Source organism: Dipodomys merriami, unplaced genomic scaffold (assembly GCF_024711535.1).
Source record: "Dipodomys merriami isolate MVZ:Mamm:240054 unplaced genomic scaffold, mDipMer1.0.p SCAF_9, whole genome shotgun sequence".
Lineage (NCBI taxonomy): Eukaryota > Metazoa > Chordata > Mammalia > Rodentia > Heteromyidae > Dipodomys > Dipodomys merriami.
In genome coordinates this window covers 33,790,269-33,811,548 of record NW_027206512.1, presented here as the reverse complement: position 1 = coordinate 33,811,548, position 21,280 = coordinate 33,790,269, and the positions used below count along the sequence as shown (strand labels likewise).

Genomic DNA, 21,280 nt, shown 5'->3' with positions numbered 1-21,280 from the left:
GGGGACAGGTATAAGCCACTGGTGCCTGGCTCCAAAAAAAATTTTTTTTTAACTTGTGTAATGGGAAAGCTAATTTAGTAGCGTGAACTGCTTAGGGTAGGGAATGTCCAGCTTGAGGCCATATGAAGTCCTCAAAATTATCTGTTGACGCTTATGTTCCTCATAGAGTCTCACATGCCCCTTGTGTTTGGCTGCCTGCAATGATTCTTTTTTTTTGGTCAGTCAAGGGGCTTGAACTCTGGGCCTGGGCGCTGTCCCTGAGCTCTTCAGCTCAAGGCTAGCACTCTACTACTTGAGCCACAGTGCCACTTCCAGATTTTTCTGTTCATGTGGTGCTGAGGAATCGAACCCAAGTCCTTGTGCATGCGAGGCAAGCACTCTACTACTGAGCCACCTTTCCAGCTCCTGCAATGATTATTTCTTATCACCCCCAATATTCAGTAGAGAAAAGGTTCCTTATTGTGGCTAAAACTACAGTATGAGCATATTTAGGCATCTTTTCCAATTACAAGAGCTGTTAATTCTGAATCATTATGTAAACAAGAAACTATCTTACAGATAAGCTTTGATTGAATATTTTGTTTTCATCCTGTGCTCAGCTTTCTCTCTCTTTTTTTTGGCTTGGTCATGTGGCTAGTACTCTGGGCCTGGGAACTGTCCCTCAGTTCTTTAGCTCAAGGATAGCACTCTACTACTTGAGCCACACCGCCATTTCCGGTTTTCTGAGTGGTTTATTGGAGATAAAGAGTCTCACAGACTTTCCTGCCCAAGCTGACTTTAAACCACAATTCTGATAGATACAATATCTTTTTTTTTTTTTTTTTTTGGTCATGGGGCTTGAACTCTGGGCCTGAGTGCTGTCCCTCGGCTCTTCAGCTCTAGCACTCTACCATTTGAGCCACAGCACCACTTCCTAAAACACAATTCTGAGATCTAAGCCTCCTGAGTAGCTAGGATTACAGGCATGAGCCACTGGTGCCCGGCTTCTTTCTCTTTTTACATTTACTTTTTTTTCAGAATCCATCCCCCCCTTCCTCAGGGATGGAGAGTGGCAAGGCATCAGTTGTGTTTATATTCTTTGGCAGCCAAAGTAATTTCCAAATCTGGCATTTGGTAATTCTTGACAATCTTGGCAGACAGAAGACAGTGAAAATTGTATTAGATTATAATGACCAGGTTTTCTATTAAAGTCATAAACCTGTTTCAAGAACAGGTCTTAAAGAACAGCTGTAGGAGGAGAGGGAGGCATGCTTTTGAATGATCTATAATGATCTATAATTAATACATCCATTTTCATGATTATTTTATATTGCTTTGCGTTCTTGTATATTCATGTTCTAATATATTTTGTTTTTCTAGGGTGCAAAAAAGAGTGCTATTGGTCAGCGCATTGTGGCAACTCTACCATATATCAAGCAAGAGGTTCCCATCATCATTGTGTTCAGAGCTCTAGGTTTTGTGTCTGACCGAGATATCTTAGAACATATTATTTATGATTTTGAAGACCCGGAGATGATGGAAATGGTAATTTAAAAGCAAAATGTATTTGTAATGTTTTACAATAAAATTAAAGACACTGATTATTTTAACCTTTAAAACAGCAGAAAATGATTGGAGAGCAATGTAGCATTTACTGTGTAATGAAAACTTTCAGCTCTGTCTAGGCTTTTCTTACTGATAGAAAACCAGAGACAGCCAGTCAGTGACAGCAGCTTGAGGAAACAGTAGTAAGGAAGATTGTAAAAGCACATGAGTCTGGTGCAGAGTAAAAAGGAATATTGAATAGTTTATGCCTTTTTTTTTTTTAAACTTTTTAAAGAATTTCAGGCTTGAAGAAAATTTGAAACAGTAGTTTGGAGAACTCTTAAATATTCATCCAGATACAATTGTTACTTTTGCTGTTTTAACTTAACTTTTTTTTCCCCCCTTCTATCTACCTAACTGTATTTGTGTATTACTTTGGTCTAGACTATTTGAGAGTAATTTACACATACGATATGCCTTTTCTCCTAAGTAATACTTTAGTGTATATTATATTTCCTAAGCACCAGGACATTTCATTTACATAATCCAGCATAGTAATTGACATCAAATTTGATTTAGGTAAGTCTTATTAATGTATATCTCTTATACAGATTTTTGCCAGTTGCCCTATAATGTCTTTTTGTTGTTGTTGGTAGTGGAACCTGAACTTTGGGCCCAGGCGCTGTCCTTCAACTCTTCAGCTCAAGGCTAGCGCTCTACCACTTGAGCCACAGCGCCACTTCCAGCTTTTTCTGCTATGTGGTGCTGAGGAATTAAACCTAGGACCTCATGCATGCAAGGCTCAAGCACTCTACCACTGAGCCACCTTCCCAGCGCCTTTTTAGTCTCTTTTTTATCTTTGTTTAGCCTTTCTTCTTTTTTTCTTTTTTTTTTTTTTTATGACATTGAGGTTTTCAGGTGAAAAGTGAGATCATATATACTGTTCTTAAAGCTGTACTAAATTACCTGGTGTGAATAAGATGACTTAAGATTCAAGCTAGCCGGGCGCTGGTGGCTCATGCCTGTAATCCTAGCTACTCAGGAGGCTGAGATCTGAGGAATGCGGTTCAAAGCCAGCCCAGGCAGGAAAGTCCATGAGAGTCTTAGCTCCAAAAACTACTAGAAAACCGGAAGTGGTGATGTGGCTCAAGCAGTAGAGCGCATGCCTTGAGCTGAAGAGTGCAAGGACAGCGCCCAAGCCCAGAGTTTAAGCCCTACGTCTGACCAAAAAAAAAAAAAAAGATTCAAGCTAAACGTTTCTCACAACATTAGAAAGTAGAGAGCTTAGTTCAGGGTATTTGTTTATGACAAATGAGTTCTGGTTAGATTTTACCAACAGTCAGTAAGCATTATTTAACATTAACTTTTTTTTTTTTTGGGTCCGGTCGTGGGGCCTGAACTCTGGGCCCGGGCGCTGTCCCTCAGCTCTTCAGATCAAGGCTAGCACTCTACCACTTGAGCCACAGCGCCACTTCTGGCTTTTTTCTTTTTGTTTATGTGGTGTTAAGGAATAGAACCCAGGGCCTCATGCATGCAAGGCAAGTGCTCTACCACTGAGCCACTTTCCCAGCCCCCAGGTTTACTTTATATAATAATTAAAAAAATTGATGTGACTTATAAAAGATGTTTTCTTTTGTCCCAGACATACCAAGTTATTCATACTTGTTTCAAATGGAAATTTCATTAGTAAAGTGAAAGACATTTGATTTAAGTATATTGTCTTTGTGAAAGTTGCTGTTTTACCTTCAGCTCTTATAAAGCTGTCTGTGAATGTTGTATATATGAATCAGGCATTCAAAAGTGCTTCATTTTTGTGAGCTCTGGTTCTATGGTTAAGATTTAGATGTTTAAATCTGGATCTTGATAAGAACACATAGAAAGTCAAAGACAAGAAAAGCATTTTAGTATACATAATACTATCAAGGGGTACTTACAGAAGTTAAAGTTACTAATTGTTACCCCTTATTTATTTCTCATGCTCATTATTATATACAGTAGGAGATTTAGAATGTTAGAACTGCAATGAAACTTGGGAATTATTTTAGTCACTTTGTAGATGAGGAAACTTTTTATGTGGTTACAGATAGTGGCTGGGTATGGAATATAAGACTTAGCAATGTGGTCTTAAGGTCATCTCTTTTGAAAATTGAGTGGTTTAGTTATACATTAAAAATTTCTTGGGCTGGGAAGGTGGCTCAGTAGTAGAGTGCTTGCCTCACATGCATAAGGCCCTGGGTTTGATTCCTCAGCACCACATAAAAAAGAAAAAGCCGGAAGTGGTACTGTGGCTCAAGTGATAGAGTGTAAGCCTTGAGCTGAAGGGCTGAGGGACAGCACCTAGGCCCAGAGTTCAAGCTCCCTTACCACCCTCCCACCGCCCCCCCTCCCCCAAAAAAATCTTCCTATCAAGACTGAAAACAAAATCTGACATATTTATTTATGAGTCAGTAAATTTTAATTGGATCACCATGCTTCTCTAAATATTTTTGAGATATGCAGAAGGAACTTTATTTTGCCATTGGTTGTTAAAGTGTAGAAAAACAGTAACACTAGTCTTTTTCCTAAGGGTATTCTTTGTATTTTTCGAAACAGTAAAATTGCCTACTTTGATAGTGGATTTGTCAGTGATCTTTAGATCTCTCTGTGGCCTTCGGATTCTAAGATTTTGTGACTCCTTGATTTTCTGTAACATTTATACACTTGGTGAAGTTTTATTGGGCATTTTAATAAAGAGAACAAACTTGAAAATAACAAATTATTTCATAGGTTAAACCTTCTCTTGATGAAGCCTTCGTCATTCAAGAACAGAATGTTGCATTAAATTTCATTGGTTCAAGAGGAGCAAAGCCTGGTGTTACTAAAGAGAAAAGAATTAAATATGCAAAGGAAGTCTTACAAAAGGAAATGCTTCCTCATGTTGGTGTCAGCGATTTTTGTGAGACTAAAAAAGCCTATTTCTTGGGGTATGTTAATTTAATTGTTCAAAGTTCTTTGGCAGATATAATAGAGATAGTGTTTTTCTTAAATCTGAGAATGTCAGAAGTTATTTATTTGATGTATATTTTTTTAAAAAGCCAAAATTCAAGTGTCTTTTATCTTTTTTAAGGTATATGGTTCATAGATTACTTCTAGCAGCTTTGGGTAGAAGAGAACTAGATGACCGAGATCACTATGGGAACAAAAGATTGGATCTTGCTGGGCCCTTACTTGCATTCTTATTTAGAGGGTAAGGAATTACAGAATGCCGTTGTTGAGTAAGGAAATTTTACTTTCTTATATTGCCTAGACTTCCTTCAAACTCTTAAATCTTCCCACCTTTGCCTCCCAAGTAGCTGGGATGTTAGCCATTGTACCTCCTGTGTGGTTTCACTTTCAGCCACCTGGAATGGTTACATTGTCAAGCTTATCTGTATTGTTTACATGTGAAGTGTGTATAATCTCTTTGCTGCTTGGGTAGACTTAATTACAGTTAATATCTGAAATATTGTTTATGATTGTGAGTACCACTTATTGTTTGTTTGGTTTTGGTGGTGCTGGTGCTAGTACAGTGCATGCTAGGCAAGTTCTACCATTGAACAATAGCCATCATGACCTGAATTTCTAAGTGCTAATAGTAGAATTTTTAGTCTAGCTTTTATAGCTCATAAATGCAAACTGGAGGGAGATAGCACTAGGTTGGGATTATATATGAATTTTTATTTTCTTAATATTTCTGTTGTCTATAATGAATTAAAAGTACTTTTTCCATTTTAATTTTTTTCAATACTTTTAGAATCAGTAAAAAAGTTCCTTCAATAAACAATACATAGGTAATCTAAAAATTACATTAATGTTAGTAGTGTTTTGCATGTTTTATGAGTTGTAGATTAGTGTTTTTCAGCTTTTTTTTTGTTATTGGCTTCATAAGCAGCTTCTTTAACATTTTTTCCTAATTGTTCCCTCTTATGTGTATGTGTTTATATGTATAATGCACACATGTGTTTGTTTTAAATATAAAAATAATAATAGCTTTTACTTGCCACAACCTTTGAGACTGCATTTTACCAGATGCAGGTGGCTCATGCCTATAATCCTAAAATCTGGAGGATCATGTTTTGAGGCCAGCCAAAGCAGACATCCTTGTGACTCTTCAGTTAACCAGAAAAAATGCCCAACTAGAGAAATGGCTGAAATGGTAGAGCACTAGCTATGAGCAAAAAAGCTGAACTTTTAAAAAGCACAAGGCTCTGAGTTCAAGCCCTGACGCTAGTACTAAAAAAAAGAAAAAAGAAAAAAAATGCATTTTTTGCAGACTTTGCATGTTTAAAATAATGTCATTTTGTTTAACAGTATGTTTAAGAATTTGCTAAAAGAAGTACGGATCTATGCACAGAAATTTATTGATCGAGGAAAGGACTTTAACTTGGAATTGGCAATTAAAACAAGAATTATATCGGATGGGCTCAAATACTCTTTAGCTACTGGAAACTGGGGTGACCAAAAGAAAGCTCATCAAGCCAGAGCTGGAGTATCTCAGGTAAAGGTGTCAACTATGACTACAGCTTTCATAGGAAAAACATTACAGGGCTTGTTGATTCTTTCATTTAGTGAATGTAAGTCACTTTGCTTTCGTTTCCTTGGTCAAATGTAAAATCACTAGAGGCTTTTGAATTATGAAAATAAATAGTTAATTTTTTGTTCTAGTTTTTTTTTTTAATTTTTTATTTTTATTATAAAGGAATATACAGAGGGGTTGTAGTTACATGAATCAGGTAAAGAGTACATTTCTTTTTGGACAGTGTCATCCCTTTCTAGTTATTTTTTAAGGAGTTTTGGAGTACAGTGTTATTCCTTTCTCTTAGTTGGGATTAGAAGCATGCCTCATTGTGCTTGTTTAGTTCCTTGAGGTAGGGTTTTACTTACTTTTGTTCTCAGGCTGGCCTCCAGCTACAGTCTTCCTGTCTCTGCCTCCCAAGTAGGTGGGCTTACATGTGATCCATGGGCAGGGCTTTAATGTTATGCTCTTCTGAAGTCAGTTTAATGTTTAGGTGGGTGAGTGATGTGGATGTATCTATGTTTTAATTATTTTGATGATTGAGGAGGGAACAGGCAGGGATTCAGGACGTAGGATGGGGGGCTGAGGAACAGGCTGACCTGAGCTACTGCTGTGATACTGGGAAGGAAGGGGCTAGGTTTGTATTGATGTGTGGAGGGAGAGACTTAGAGACAAGATAATTTTGAAGTTCTAGATTAGGAGATTGAAGGAAGGAAGATTTAGGAAGAGAAATCAGATTTGGGTTGTTTTAGGGCTAGAAAAAGATGACATCAACTTTAGTTGCCTGCTTTCTTTCTGTCTGAGTATTACCATATTTGTAACTAATACCTTGCATAATCCTGGATTGGCAGTGAATGTGGATGTTTGCCTGTGGTAGACTTAAGAGGCCTCATCCTGGAAAAAGTAGTGGGATGAATTAGATGTCTGCTATGGTCAAAGATACATGAGTTGGTAGCATATGATTCAATGCTTATTTAAAAGCTAACATGCCAGCTGTTGAAAACAGTGGAGAACAAAAACAATTTTTTAAAAAAAGGAAAGCCCTTGCTGAGCACTTGGTGGCTCATGTCTGGCTGAGATCTGAGGATAAAAGATTGAAGCCAGCTTGGACAGGAAAGTCTATGACACTCTATCTCCAAATAACCACATGAAAACCAGATGTAGAGCTGTGGCTCAAATTGGTAGAGTGCTAGGCTTGAGTAAAAAAGCTAAGGGACAGCACCCAGGCCTTGAGTTCAAGTCTCATGACTGATGGGAGAAAACAAAAGGAAAGTGCTGTCCTCATGAATACTATGTGGCATGTTAAAACTGTACATCATCACTGGTAAAATAAGGAACAGTTTAGTTATGGGTGGACAATATTATTCAAAGTAAGAGTAGGATAAGGAGGGATTCTCAGGGAAAATACAACTTTGTAGCTGGAAATAGCCTTAGAAGTAGAACACCTAAGATCTGCATAGCATGTGCAAGGCCTCAGTTCTAACCCCAGTATTACAGAATAAACAAAGTGATTTTGCATCATTGTGCTAGTATAAATCATGGTATTACTCAAACTTTTAAAGTTTTACTTTTTTCCCCCCTAGGTTTTAAACCGCCTGACCTTTGCTTCTACTCTTTCTCACCTGCGTCGTTTAAATTCTCCTATTGGTAGAGATGGCAAGCTAGCAAAGCCAAGACAATTGCATAACACCCTGTGGGGAATGGTGTGTCCTGCTGAGACCCCAGAGGTAATGCAGTAGAATTAGTCTGCACAATCAAACTAGTAATTACGTAGGATTTGATTTAATTATGTGTTCATGTGGTGTAGAATTAAAATAATTAGTTTTATGCATAGAAGGTAAGGATAAATCTTGAAATGAAATTGAAGGAAGAATGTTTATGAAAAATAATTTTATAGTCATGTAAAACTTACACGAACTTTTTCTGTGGTTTCTCAGGGCCATGCTGTAGGACTCGTGAAGAATTTAGCCCTGATGGCTTATATTTCTGTTGGATCTCAACCATCTCCAATTCTGGAGTTTTTAGAAGAATGGAGCATGGAAAATTTAGAAGAGATTTCTCCTGCAGCTATTGCTGAGTGTGTATAGATAGTTTGCCTTTTAAACTATTATTAAACTTTTTATTTTTATGTTTGTAATTGTTATTATAAATTGTTATTATATACAGAGGGGTTACAGTTTATTGTTAAATTCTTGTTAGAACTATTAGTTATTATAGGATAGACTTGCTAAGTGCTGAATGCTTTTTATTTTAGTGCCACTAAGATTTTTGTTAATGGATGCTGGGTGGGAATACATAAAGATCCTGAGCAACTTATGAACACACTAAGAAAATTGCGACGTCAGATGGACATTATTGTGTCTGAGGTAAGAGTCTTCCTTTTGTGTGGGTTCGAACCCATGGACTCATGAAAAGTTTGGCAAGTACTCTACCACTGAACTACATTCTCAACCTACTGTATTTTCTTGAACTTCAGAATGGTACTCCTAGTATATTTTGTTCAGTGTTTTTTTTTTATATATATAAGAATAGGATATAGATTTTCTTCATATATATTCTCCATGTGTGTAGTTCAATTATTTTATGGTGCCTTTCACAAAGCAGAAATTTACTATTTTATTAAAGCTCAAATTTTCTTTTAAAAATAGAATAAGCTATAGGCTAGGAATGTAAAATGTTTGCCTCCTTCCCTCTCCTCCCTCCCTCCTCTCCTTTTCTCCATCCATGCTTCCACCCCTCCACTCCTGCTTTCTTGCTTTTCTCCCTCTCTTTTTCGCTCCATTTCCTCCCCCCCCAACCCCCTATCCTTCCTTTCTCTTACAGAATCTTGCTATGTAGACCAGGCTGACCTCAGTCTCATGATCCTTTTACCCCTGTCACCTGAGTTGTTGGGATTATAGGCACGTACATATCTGGTTTATGTGGAACACTCTTACTTCTTGTTTGTTTGTTTGTTTTTTGGGGGGGGGTGGTTGCGGGGCTTGAACTCTAGGCTTGGACACTGTCCCTGCGCTCTTCAGCTCAAGGCGAGCATTCTACCACTTGAGCTACAGCAACACTTCTGGTTTTCTAGTGGTTTATTGGAGATAAGAGTCTCATGGACTTTCCTGCCCAGGCTGGCTTTGAACCTCAATCCTCAGATCTCAGCCTCCTGAGTAGCTAGGATTACAGGCGTGAGCTACTGGTGCCCAGCACTTTTTGGATTTTTGACCCTAGTTTTAGAGAAAGAACTTAGTGGTTTTGATCAGGCTTTTTTGATTAACCATGATTTTTATACTGAGTGACCCAAATATTTTCCTTTCTTAAATAAACCTAATCCAAAGGATCCAGGTGTAATTTCACTTTTTTTTTTTTTTTTTTGGGTGAGGCTTGAACTCTGGACCTGGGTGCTGTCCCTCAGCTCTTCAGCTCAAGGCCGGTGCTCTACCACTTGAGCCACATCGTACTTCCTGTTTTCTGGTGGTTAATTAGAGATCACAGTTTCACGGACATTCCTGCCTGGGCTGTCTTTGAACTGTGATCCTCAGCTCAGCCTCCTGAGTAGCTAGGCTTACAGGCATGAGCCACCGGCGCGTGGCTGTAATTTCACTTTTTAAAGATTCATGGGGAAAGAGCCAACTTATTGGCACTTTATTTACTTTACAAGAAGACTATATACTTGATTCAGATGGATCCTTTGTGACTTCTATAAATTTTCCCAAAATATGGTATATTTTCTAGTTCCTCATGGTCCAATAGAAATGTGATATGAAGTAAATACACAATTCAAAATTTAAAAAGTTAAAAAAATAATTTTAGTAATAGTATTATAGGCCTGGGCTATACTGTCTCTGAGCTTCTTTTGCTCAAGGCTAGCACTCTATGTACCACCTCTGTGTACCACCTCTACAGTACTACCTCTGGCCTCTGTGATACTGAGAAATTGAACCCAGGGCTTCATGCATGCTAGGCAAGCATTCTACCACTAAGCCACATACCCATTCCCCTGGTTTTGAACTCTTGATCTAAGTGATTGTTTCACCTTGGACTCCTCTAAGTGATGGCATGACAGGCATGTGCCACTGTGCCTTGCCAAATGTTTTTTTTTTTTTTTTTGTCGGTCGTGGGGCTTGAACTCTGGGCCTGGGCGCTGTCCCTCAGCTCTTCAGCTCAAGGCGAGCACTCTACCACTTGAGCTACAGCGCCACTTCTGGTTTTCTGGTGGTTTATTGGAGATAGGAGTCTCACGGTCTTTCCTGCCCGGGCTGGCTTTGAACCACGATCCTCAGATCTCAGCCTCCTGAGTAGCTAGGATTACAGGCGTGAGCCACCAGCGCCCGGCTTTGCCAAATGTTTTATATTTATCTAAACTGTAATGATAGAGAAATTAAAAGTTCATGAGCTTGTTTGTCTCTTATGTATAGGTGTCTATGATCAGAGATATTCGCGAGAGAGAAATTCGAATCTATACAGATGCAGGCCGTATTTGTAGACCGCTTTTGATTGTGGAAAAACAGAAGCTACTTTTGAAGAAAAGACACATTGACCAGTTGAAAGAGAGAGAATATAACAACTACAGGTAAAAAAAAAATACATTGAAAAAAATGTACATTCAAAATCTTATATTCTAAAATTAACAAATTTTCAAAATGTTTATAATTCCTTGGGTTTTAGAATAATCATAGGGTTGTGAAACTATCCCCATTATTTCATTTCTTTTTGAACTAAGAGCTTCATGCTTAATGGGTAGGTGTTCTACCACTTGAGCCATACCTGAAGAAAGGCTTTGATTGGATGAAGGCATGTGTTAACACACACAGCTCTCTTTTGCCTGAGCTGGTCTTGAATTGTGATCTGTTCTCCATCTCCTAAGACCAGGATTATAGGCCTGAATCACCATGCTCTACATAATTCCAGAATATTTTTATTGTGGTACAAGGACCTTTGCCACTAATAGTCACACAGTCACTTTTTTTTGTTAGTTATGAGGCTTGAACTCAGGTCCTGGGCACTGTCCCTCTACTCTACTACTCAAGGGTATTGTTCTACCACTTTGAGCCACACGGCCGTGTCTGGTTTTCTGATGAATAATTGGAGATAAGAATCTCATGGACTTTCTGGCCTGGACTTGCTTTGAACTGTGATCCTCAGCTCTCAGCCTCCTAAGTAGCTAGGATTACAGAAGTGAGCTACCAGTACCAGGCTTAAAAAAAAAAAATCTTTTTTTTTTTTTTTTTTTTTGTCGGCTGGGGGCTTGAACTCAAGGCCTAGGCACGTTCTCTGAGCTCTTTGCTCAAATCTTGCACACTTTGAGCCACTGAGCCACAGTGCCACTTCCTTAAAAATTGTTTAATAAAAAATATATTACTTCCTTAAAAATTCTTTAGCCATATATATTTTGTTATAGAAAAACTTAAACTATATGTACGTATACGTGTACGTGTACGTGTGTGTGTGTGTGTGTGTGCACGCGCACTAAGGAAAGAGTCCCCTATTAATACTTTCTTCTTTTGAAGTAATCCTACTAGTGATTGGGTATATGATGTATGAGACCTTATTCTGTATATTCAATATTTGCTCCTACCCCTACTTCCACAAGTGCAATATCTTTAAAACAGTGTAAAACAAACTATTAATCATGAGATAATACTTTATAGTTCTATTCAGCAGCTTTTTCACTGTGATAATCATGTACCTGTATTAGGACTCTATCAGTACAAATACAAGAATAATTTTTACTTAGTGGGAGACTTTGTGTTAAAATATTTCAGGAAATGAGGGAATTGAGTGAATCCCTTTTTAGTTGGCAGGATCTTGTGGCCAGTGGGGTGGTAGAATATATCGATACCTTAGAAGAAGAAACAGTGATGCTTGCAATGACTCCAGATGACCTTCAGGAGAAAGAAGTGGCTTATTGTTCTACGTACACCCACTGTGAGATTCATCCATCTATGATCCTTGGGGTCTGTGCATCTATTATTCCTTTTCCTGATCATAACCAGGTTGGTAGCACTTTTTCTCTGGTTTGCAAAGAATTGGAGGAAGTAATAAAAATTAGAAATTAGGATGCAATCTTAAGAGAAAAGCCTTTTTTTCCCCCTCTTTTTTTTTTTTTTTTTTTTGTTGGTGTAGGGCTTTAACTCAGGGCTGGGGCATTGTTCATGAGTTCTTTTTCTCTTTTTGTTCAGGGCTAGTGCTCTATCACTTTGAGCCATAGCTCCACCTCCAGTTTTTGAGTGGTTAATTGGAGATAAAAATCTCACAGACTTGGGGCTGGGAAGGTGGTTCAGGGTTCCATTCCTCAACACCACATAAGCAAAAAGAAAAAAGTCAGAAGTGGCGCTGTGGCTCAAGTGGTAGAGCGCTAGCCTTGAGCTGAAATGCTGAGGGACAGCGTCCAAGCCCCAGAGTTCAGGCCCCACGACCGGACACCCCCCCTCCCCCCCCAAAAAAAAATCTCATAGACTTTCCTGTCCCAGCAGGCTTTGAACCGTGATTCTCAGATCTCAGCCCCTGAGTAGCTAGGCTTATAGGCATGATCCACCAGTTCTGGGTTGAGAAAAAACTTTTAATAGGAAAATTATGAATTTCAGAATGGGCAGTATGTCATGCTTGAAATTGTGTTTCATTGTTACAAGCCATAATTGTTGATTCCAAATGGTTAGTACTTACCTTTCAAAAAGTCAGGGACTTTTTTTAAACCAATGTTTCTGACTTATAGTTAGTTTTTCCCCTTTAGAGATACTAAAATTCATTGATTCTATTTTTACTTTTTACTATTAGTCCCCAAGAAACACATACCAGTCTGCTATGGGTAAACAGGCCATGGGAGTTTATATAACCAACTTCCATGTTCGTATGGATACACTGGCCCATGTTCTCTACTATCCTCAAAAGCCACTTGTGACCACCCGGTCTATGGAATACCTACGATTTAGAGAATTGCCAGCAGGTATGTCCAGTTTGTTTAATGTTTTTAATACCTTGCTGTACTTAAAGCAGTTCACTGAATATTGGCAGGATTGAAAAATATACATAACTTAGTGCCTGTGTTTACAGATTTTATAAAGTGTTGGGAAATAAGAATATAATAAAAAATGTGGGTATGTGAAAAGGGTTATGGTGGAGGTACAAAGTCCTTTGGAAGCAGAGAGTGACAAATGATGGATTCCTATGAGAAGTGGAGACCCACTTGGATGGAAGAGGGGATATTTTACACTGGACATTTTATACAGCTGAAGCATTTGTTTGAATTTGGGAGACATTTTGAGCAAAGCACCTAATTCATGAAGTCTAGAGTTGCAGTATAGTTAGTGGTGATATCAGTATAGTGTAGCCTGAGGGTTAATTTGTGGCAGTAAAACTTGGTCTCGTGGTATGCAGAGAGCCTGAACAGGTAGAATTTTATTTTAAGAATGACAATCCCGGGTAGCAGTATAATTAGTTGTTGGTTTTTGTTTTTGTTTTGTTTTTGGTGTCACTACTAGGGCTTGAACTCAGGGTTTCATGCTCTTGCTTTTTCTACTAATGGCTGGTACACTATCACTTGAGCTATAGCTCTACTGATGGTTATTTGGACATAAGATTCTTGGGGGTTTTCTACCCAGGTTGGCTTCAAACTGAGATCTTCAGTTTTCAGCCTCCTGAGTAGTTAGGATTACAAGTGTGAGTCACTGGTGTCTTGCAGAAATTTGTGTTAGAACTGTCATTTTGACAGTAGATATCAGGAATGGATTAGAATTACTACTGCACTAGCAGGAAATACTTTAGAAATGTTTGCAATAGTCTGAGGGTGAAATGATGGTTTATAAAAATAGTTTTAAAAGTCTGGGTTTAGTGGCACTACCTATAAGACCAGGACTTGAGAGACAAGTAGGAGGATGGCAAGTTCAAAAGCCTGCCTGGCCTATGAGATAGGAGCCTGTGTGAAAAAGGAAAAACCTTTAAAAAAAGGAAAAAAGAAAGGAATGATGTGTGAGTCATCGTTTAAGTATGCTTGATATAGGACTGGATGATTAGCTGAATGTGGGATGTAAAGAGTGGAGTTGAGTTGAACTATTGATGATGTTTTTGGCTTGGGCAATTGAAGAGAGATATGATTAATACATGTAGCGGTAAGGGGCCTTGGTCTTAGCACTACTGGGGGCTGGGAAGGGAGAAGAGAGAAATACGAAGATCATGTTAGAAGGAGGAAGAAGTTTTGAGAAGTAAAACAACTTCATATGTTTTGTTTTTTTGTTTTTTGTTTTTGGTCGGCCCTGAGGCTTGAACTCTGGGCTTGGGCACTGTCCCTGCACTCTTTAGCTCAAGGTGAATGCTCTACTGCTTGAACCAAAGCGCCACTTCCGGTTTTCTAGTGGTTTATTGGAGATGAGTCTTACAGAGTTTCTTGCCCAGACTGGCTTTAACAGATTCCTGAGGAGCTAGGATTATAGGCGTGAGCCACCAGTGCCCGGCTTACAACTTTATATGTTGATGTTAAGTCGCTTATTAGAAAACTAAGAAGTGGCAAACTGCAAATGTGAAAGGTGAAATCTAAAAGTGAAGTTAATATATCACTGGCATGCTTAGAGAGAAGTCAGAATTAGAAAAAGGGTAGAGGCACCAAGAGAGACATCAGGAGAGAAGTCTTGAGTAGTTGATGAGAGGAACAGAGCATGTACAGGAGATGCTCAGGGAGTCTGGCCAGTAGGAAAATGACACAGGAGGGCTGAAGAAAGTGAGTGTTGACTATTTAGGGAGACTGTTTCTTTGAACTACAATTGTCTTTTGGCATTAATGGAATTTTTGCTTTGAATGTGATCAGTACTCATTGTCTTTAGTAGTTCTGAATTGTTAACTAGAAAAGGGTCTTATATTTTGGTAGCACATCCTTGTATGTTAAAATTATTCTTAAATTCTTCCATAGGGGGTTACTCTTGTCTAATAAATCAAAATCTTTAGGTTGTCTTCAGTATGTGCTTGAGTATTGTGTTAGGTATTGCAGTGTCGTATGACTAGAAAAGAAAAGAAAGATAGTGCAGGGCTGGATTTGAAGGAAAATGTTCTTTTTCTAATTTTTATATCCTGGTAATGGGCTTAAGCTCAGAGTCTGGGCGCTATCCTTAGTTTTTTCAGTCATGGATAGTATTCTACCACTGGAGCCACAGATTCACCTCTGAGTTTTTGGTGGTTAAGTTGAAACAAGAGTTTTTTTAATTTATCTTCCTGTGCTGGCTTTGAACCAGGTTCCTTAGGTAGATCTCAGCTCCCTGAGTAGTTTGGATTACAGGCATGAACCACTAGCACCAGGTTTTTGTTTGTTTTTGTCGATCGTGGGGCTTGAACTCTGAGCCTGGACACTATCCCTGAGCTCTTCAGCTAAAGGTGAGCAATCTCACACTTGAGCTACAGCACTACTTCTAGTTTTCTGGTGGTAAATTGGAGGTAAGAGTCTCACAGACTTTGCCCAGGCTGGCTTTGAACTGCAGTCCTCAGATCTCAGCCTCCTGAGTAGCTGGGATTACAAGTGTGAGTCACTGGTGCCCAGCATGATCAGGTTTTTTTGGGGGGGGGTGGAGGTGGGGGTGAGGGATGGGGGGAGGGGATCATGGGGCTTAAACTCAGAGTCTGGGTGCTATCCCTGAGCTCTTTTTCACTCAAGGCTAGCACTTTACCACTTTGAGCCACAACACCACTTTTGGCTTTTTCTGTTTATGTGGTACTGAGGAATGAATTGAACCCTTCATAGCTTCATGCATGCTAGGCAAGCACTGTACTACTAAGCCACATTCCCAGATCCCCTTTTTTTAAAACTAAAAATTTTTTAAATTGTATTGTAGCTGGGCGCTGGTGGCTCATGCCTGTAATCCTAGCTACTCAGGAGGCTGAGATCTGAAGATCATGATTCAAAGCCAGCCCTGGCAGGAAAGGTCGTGAGACTCTTTTTTTTTGGTCCGGTCATGGGGCCTGAATGCTGTTCCTCAGCTCTTCAGCTCAAGGTGAGTGCTCTACCACTTGAGCCACAGCGCCACTTTCAGTCTTTTTTTTCTGCTTATGTGGTGCTGAGGAATCGAACCCAGGGCCTCATGCATGCAAGGCAAGGAGCTACCTTCCCAGCCCTGTCGTGAGACTATTTCCAATAAACCACGAGAAAACTGGAAGTGGCGCTGTGGCTCAAGTGGTAGAGCACTCGCCTTGAGCTGAAGAGCTGAAAGCTGAGGGATAGCTCCCAGGCCCGGAGTTCAAGCCCCTCAAAAGCCCCCCCCCCCAAAAAAAAAAGTGTATTATAAAGGTGATGTACAGAGGGGTTAAAGTTACATAGGTCAGGTAAAGAGTACATTTCTTTTTGGACAATGTCACCCATTCCTTTACTCTTTCCCGATTTTACTTACTATTTAATCTTTCCTATGTATTTCACTCTGGTCTTGAACTTGTCATATTGCCATAGCCTTGAATGCTAGTATTATAGGCCTGTGCTGCTGTCTCTAGTTGCTACTACTTTCTTTATGGTCTCAGCAAAAGTAGAGCAACCATTAAGAGTTAACATGGTAGTAGGAAAGAATATGCTTTTTTTTTTTTAAATGTCCTGGCAAGAGAGGAACAGGGTAGTACCAGTTATAAAACTAACTGGAAAGGAGAAGATAGGAGGCTAGGGTTTGAATCTGTTGATTATTAACTGGAGATTATAGACTAATTAACTCCTGATACAAGAGAAAAAGGCACAGAATTTGGTGAGTACAATGAAACTTGGTTCAGAAGGCACTCAAATATGAGCTGACTTGTTAATGATTTTTACTAGTAAGAATGAATGATTGAGAATGACAATTTTAGGATTTGCTTGTGTGAAACATTTAGTCAGCAGAGCAGCTATTTTGTAGATTGCAGATAAAGACATCCAAACATTTCTGACAAATAAGATTGAACTAAATGGATTTAAAAGGAAGGTCAGGTTTTCTTTATTTCTGTGATGACGCTTTTTGTGTTCTCTTGAATTTTCTGCAGGAATCAACTCAATTGTGGCCATTGCATCATACACTGGATATAATCAAGAAGACTCTGTTATCATGAATCGCTCAGCCGTAGACCGAGGCTTTTTCAGGTCCACTTTTACACAATTTGTCATAATGTGATTAGAGTGGAAAAGTAATTTAAAAAAAGTTCTTTAAGAATAGGTTTGAATATGCCCTGCACCAGAAGACAGAAGGCCTGGTTGATAGACAGTTAAAGACACTGTTTTATCTCTCTAAATTTTCAGATTCTAATATTGTGAGTCTTTTTCTTTTCTTTTCTTCCCCCCCCCCCCGGTCATGGGGCTTGAACTCTGGGTCTGGGCACTGCCCTCAGCTCTTTAGCTCAAGGCTAGCACTCTACCACTTGAGCCACAGTGCCACTTCTAGTTTTTTGAGTGGTTTATTGAAGATAAGTCTCAAGGCCTGCCTTTGAACCAGGATCCTCAGATCTCAGCCTTCTGAGTAGCTAGCATTACAGGTGTGAGCCACCAGCTCCCAGCTGTGAGTCTTTTCTTTTGTGACCTAATACACATTTGCATTTAAATAATATAGAAACATCCAAAGGAATAAAAATAAACACAGAATCTTAGAACTCACAAATAACTATTGCTAATATTATGTTCTGTTTTCCTTCCACTTTTTTTCTCATTTTATTGACAGCAAGATTAGTCTAAATCTGTGGCATATGCAGGTTGTTTTAATTTAGAGGAGAGGAATTTGATTCTGATTTTGGGCGGGAAAGATTTGAATAGATCCTGGGCTGGTTCTGAGGGTTATAGAAGGAAGGATTCTTGTATCAGGTAGGAGGCTGAACTTAAGTTATCCTGGGTCCTTTCAAGGCTCATTATCATTGCAGGTGCTGAAGCTTATGCGGCAAATGCTGCATAGGTAGTCCATTTAAGATTTAATTTAATTTAGTTGCTTCCTGTACCTGATTCATGGCTTAAATTGGACCTCAAATATCAACTAAGTAAAATATTGTTGGTATATTCTAATTCTTTTTTTTTTTTTCAAGCTCTTTAAAAAAAGGTCACCAGGTCCTAGCTACTCAGGAGAGGAGATCAGGAAGATTGTAGTTTGAGGCAAACCCCGGCAAAAGACCCCATCTCAATTAATAAAAAGCTGGGCATAGTGCTACATTTCTGTCATCCCAGGTATTTAGGAAGTGTAAATGGGAAGATTGCAGTCCAGGCTTGCCTGGGCATAAATGCAAGATTCTAATAGGATCCTATTTGAAAGCAAAAAGAGTTCGGGACATGGTGGCACCTGCTTTAGCAAGTGTGGGGCTCTGAGTTGTAGATCCAAGTATCACCTAAAATAAAAAACCCAGAAGTGAAACCTTTAAAACCATATCTTTTTAGGTCTGTTTTCTACCGCTCATATAAAGAACAAGAGTCTAAAAAAGGATTTGATCAAGAAGAAGTTTTTGAGAAGCCTACACGTGAAACATGCCAAGGTAAGTGACATTGTCATTTAAAACTCAGAATTAGTTCCTGTGGCTTTCTTAAGTAATTTTGCCCCTATTTTTGTAATGAAGGAGAAAATTTTCCTATAATTCTTCTAGAGCTTCTATGTAGGAAAAGGTATTCCTTCCAGGAGTATACTTGATTGGGACCTTTCTTCCTGGCTGGGCTTGCACTGAGGAGATCCGCTTCACCCATGCTGTGTTTATACGTGCACAGACTTCAGGGATCATAAGATTTGTTCAGCTTCAATAGTTGTAAAAAGCCGAAAAATAATGAGGTCTGGGGATGTAGCTCAAGTTGAGTGCTTGCTTAGCAAATGCAAGCCTCTGCATTGAAACCCTTCTAGTACTAAACAAACAAATGATGAGGGACTTTCTAGCATTTCTTATATTTTCAAGAAAATTCAAACTTATTAGTTATTTTTGTAGGCATTTAAGAAGTACTTCTGAAGGATAGGATGCTTACTGTATGTGTGTGTTCCTGAGGCTTGAACTCAGTGCTTGGGCATTGTCCATGAGCTTTTGTACACAAGGCTAGCACACTACCTCTTGAGCCATAGCTCCACTTCCGGCTCTTTTGGTAGTTTATTGGAGAGAACAGTCTTACAGACTTTTCTGCCCTGACTGGCTTCTAACCTTAATCCTTAGATCGATCTCAGCCTTCTGAGTAGCTAGGATTACAAGTGTGAGCCATCCCTGGTGCTTGACCTGGTTTTGATTCCTGATAGCATTACATGAATATCAGGTAGAATGTGTGTTGTTCACATAGCTTCCAATTATTCTGTTTCTGTTGGGTGGCTCTTTGTAGAATTGATGTCCAGTAGAGTTACAGTCCCACAAGATTAAGCTGGGTGCCAGTGGCTCACACTTCTAATCCAAGCTTTTCAGGAGGCTTAGATCTGAGGATCCTGGTTCAAACCTACCCTGGGCATACCAATCTGGGAATTATTATTTTGATGGTTGTGGGACTTGAACTCTGGGCCTGGGTGCTGTTCCTCAGCTCTTCAGCTCAAGGCTAGTACTCTACCACTTGAGCCACAGCACTACTTCTGGTTTTCTGCTGGTTAATTGGAGATAATAGGTTCATGGACTTTCTAGCCTGGGCTGGCTTTGAACCACAATCTTCAGATATCAGCTTCCTGAATAGCTAAGATTACAGGTGAGAGCCATCGGTGCCCGGCCCACTCTGAGAATTCTTAGCTCCAATTACCTAGCAAAAATAGAAGTGGTGGTGTGGTTCAAGTGATAGAGCATCATGCTTGAGCAAAAAAAGCCGAGTGAGAGCTTGAGTTCAAGCTCAGGATTGACATATAAGCACACACATAAAAGCAAAACAAAAGACGGTATAAGATGAAATTGTGGTTTCTGAGGAAGGATGTATGAGGACACAGATACTCTTTCTTATGTAATAATGAGATGGAAATACACTCATCTAAAGTGTGCTGATGTCTCTTTTTCCACTACTCAGTCCTGTGTTCTTTTCTTTGTAGGTTTTTTTTTTTCTCCCCTTCTATATATAGTGGTATCACAGGGAACAGAATAGTTTGTTAGTATTTGGACTAAGGACAGACTGTGGAAGCTTTCTACTGACTTGGAATTGATTCATGTCTGTGGCTTTTAAACTTCGTTAGGGATTACTGGCATTCTAAAATACTTAACTGTGTGATAATTGTATTTCAGAAAATCCCATGTCTGTTTCCTTACAGGTATGAGGCATGCCATTTATGACAAGCTGGATGATGATGGGCTGATCGCTCCAGGGGTCCGTGTGTCAGGAGATGATGTTATTATCGGCAAAACAGTTACCTTGCCTGAAAATGAAGATGAGCTGGAGAGCACCAACAGGCGCTATACCAAGAGAGACTGTAGCACTTTCCTTCGAACCAGTGAGACAGGCATTGTGGACCAGGTGATGGTAACTCTGAACCAAGAAGGATACAAGTTTTGCAAAATAAGGGTGAGTATAGCTTGTGCCATGTAGCAGACTTTAAAAATGAAGTGGCTTCTTTCACCTAATTTATTTTTATATGAATTTAGGTGCGCTCTGTTAGAATCCCACAGATTGGAGACAAATTTGCTAGTCGTCACGGCCAGAAGGGTACTTGTGGTATTCAATATAGACAAGAGGTGGGTGTCTTTGGTCTTCCTCACTCCTAACCCCGTGTTTTGTTGAATTTTTTTTTTTTTTTTTTTTTGCCAGTCCTGAAGCTTGAACTGAGTCTGGGTGCTGTCCCTAAGTCTCTTTGTGCTCAAGGCTAGTGCTCCACAACTTGAGCCACAGTGCCTGGCCTTTTCTGAGTAGTTTATTGGAGATAAGAGTCTCATGGACTTTCCTGCCCAAGCTGCCTAACTGCGATCCTCCTGTGTAGATAGGATTATAGGTGTGAGCCCCTAACATTTGACTTGTTGAACATTTTATTCAGAATTTGCTGTTACTTCATTATTTCTCTAACGTTAGTGTTGAATAAGCACTATGTGGACAAGAATTTGTGACAAATTTATTTATAGGCAATGTCAGTTCTAAAAGAGGTTTTAGCATCTCTAAAAATACTAAAAAATTGTTATTATAAAGGTGATATACAGAGGGCTTATGCTTACATAAGTCAGGTTCTCCTAAGTTTCTTAATTTTTTCTTAACAGGACATGCCTTTTACCTGTGAAGGTATCACTCCTGACATCATCATAAATCCCCATGCCATCCCCTCTCGAATGACTATTGGTCACTTGATTGAATGTCTTCAAGGAAAGGTAAAAGATTGGCTTAAAAAAAAAAAATCTATGTACTCC

General features: G+C 39.2%; 1 protein-coding gene across 2 annotated transcripts in view; it reads left to right on the top strand.

Moving 5' to 3' along the window:
• Positions 1 to 21,280, top strand: part of Polr2b (RNA polymerase II subunit B) — a 39,546-nt gene that overhangs the window by 13,543 nt on the left and 4,723 nt on the right. For both annotated transcript variants that reach the window (XM_070013217.1, XM_070013218.1), the window contains exons 7-21: positions 1,360 to 1,524; positions 4,291 to 4,487; positions 4,631 to 4,750; positions 5,854 to 6,040; positions 7,642 to 7,785; positions 7,996 to 8,135; positions 8,313 to 8,424; positions 10,462 to 10,616; positions 11,841 to 12,039; positions 12,821 to 12,989; positions 17,021 to 17,117; positions 18,390 to 18,484; positions 20,200 to 20,450; positions 20,531 to 20,620; positions 21,134 to 21,241. In XM_070013217.1, coding sequence (XP_069869318.1) covers positions 1,360 to 1,524; positions 4,291 to 4,487; positions 4,631 to 4,750; positions 5,854 to 6,040; positions 7,642 to 7,785; positions 7,996 to 8,135; positions 8,313 to 8,424; positions 10,462 to 10,616; positions 11,841 to 12,039; positions 12,821 to 12,989; positions 17,021 to 17,117; positions 18,390 to 18,484; positions 20,200 to 20,450; positions 20,531 to 20,620; positions 21,134 to 21,241 — 2,229 coding nt within the window. The remainder of the gene's footprint in view (positions 1 to 1,359; positions 1,525 to 4,290; positions 4,488 to 4,630; positions 4,751 to 5,853; positions 6,041 to 7,641; positions 7,786 to 7,995; positions 8,136 to 8,312; positions 8,425 to 10,461; positions 10,617 to 11,840; positions 12,040 to 12,820; positions 12,990 to 17,020; positions 17,118 to 18,389; positions 18,485 to 20,199; positions 20,451 to 20,530; positions 20,621 to 21,133; positions 21,242 to 21,280) is intronic.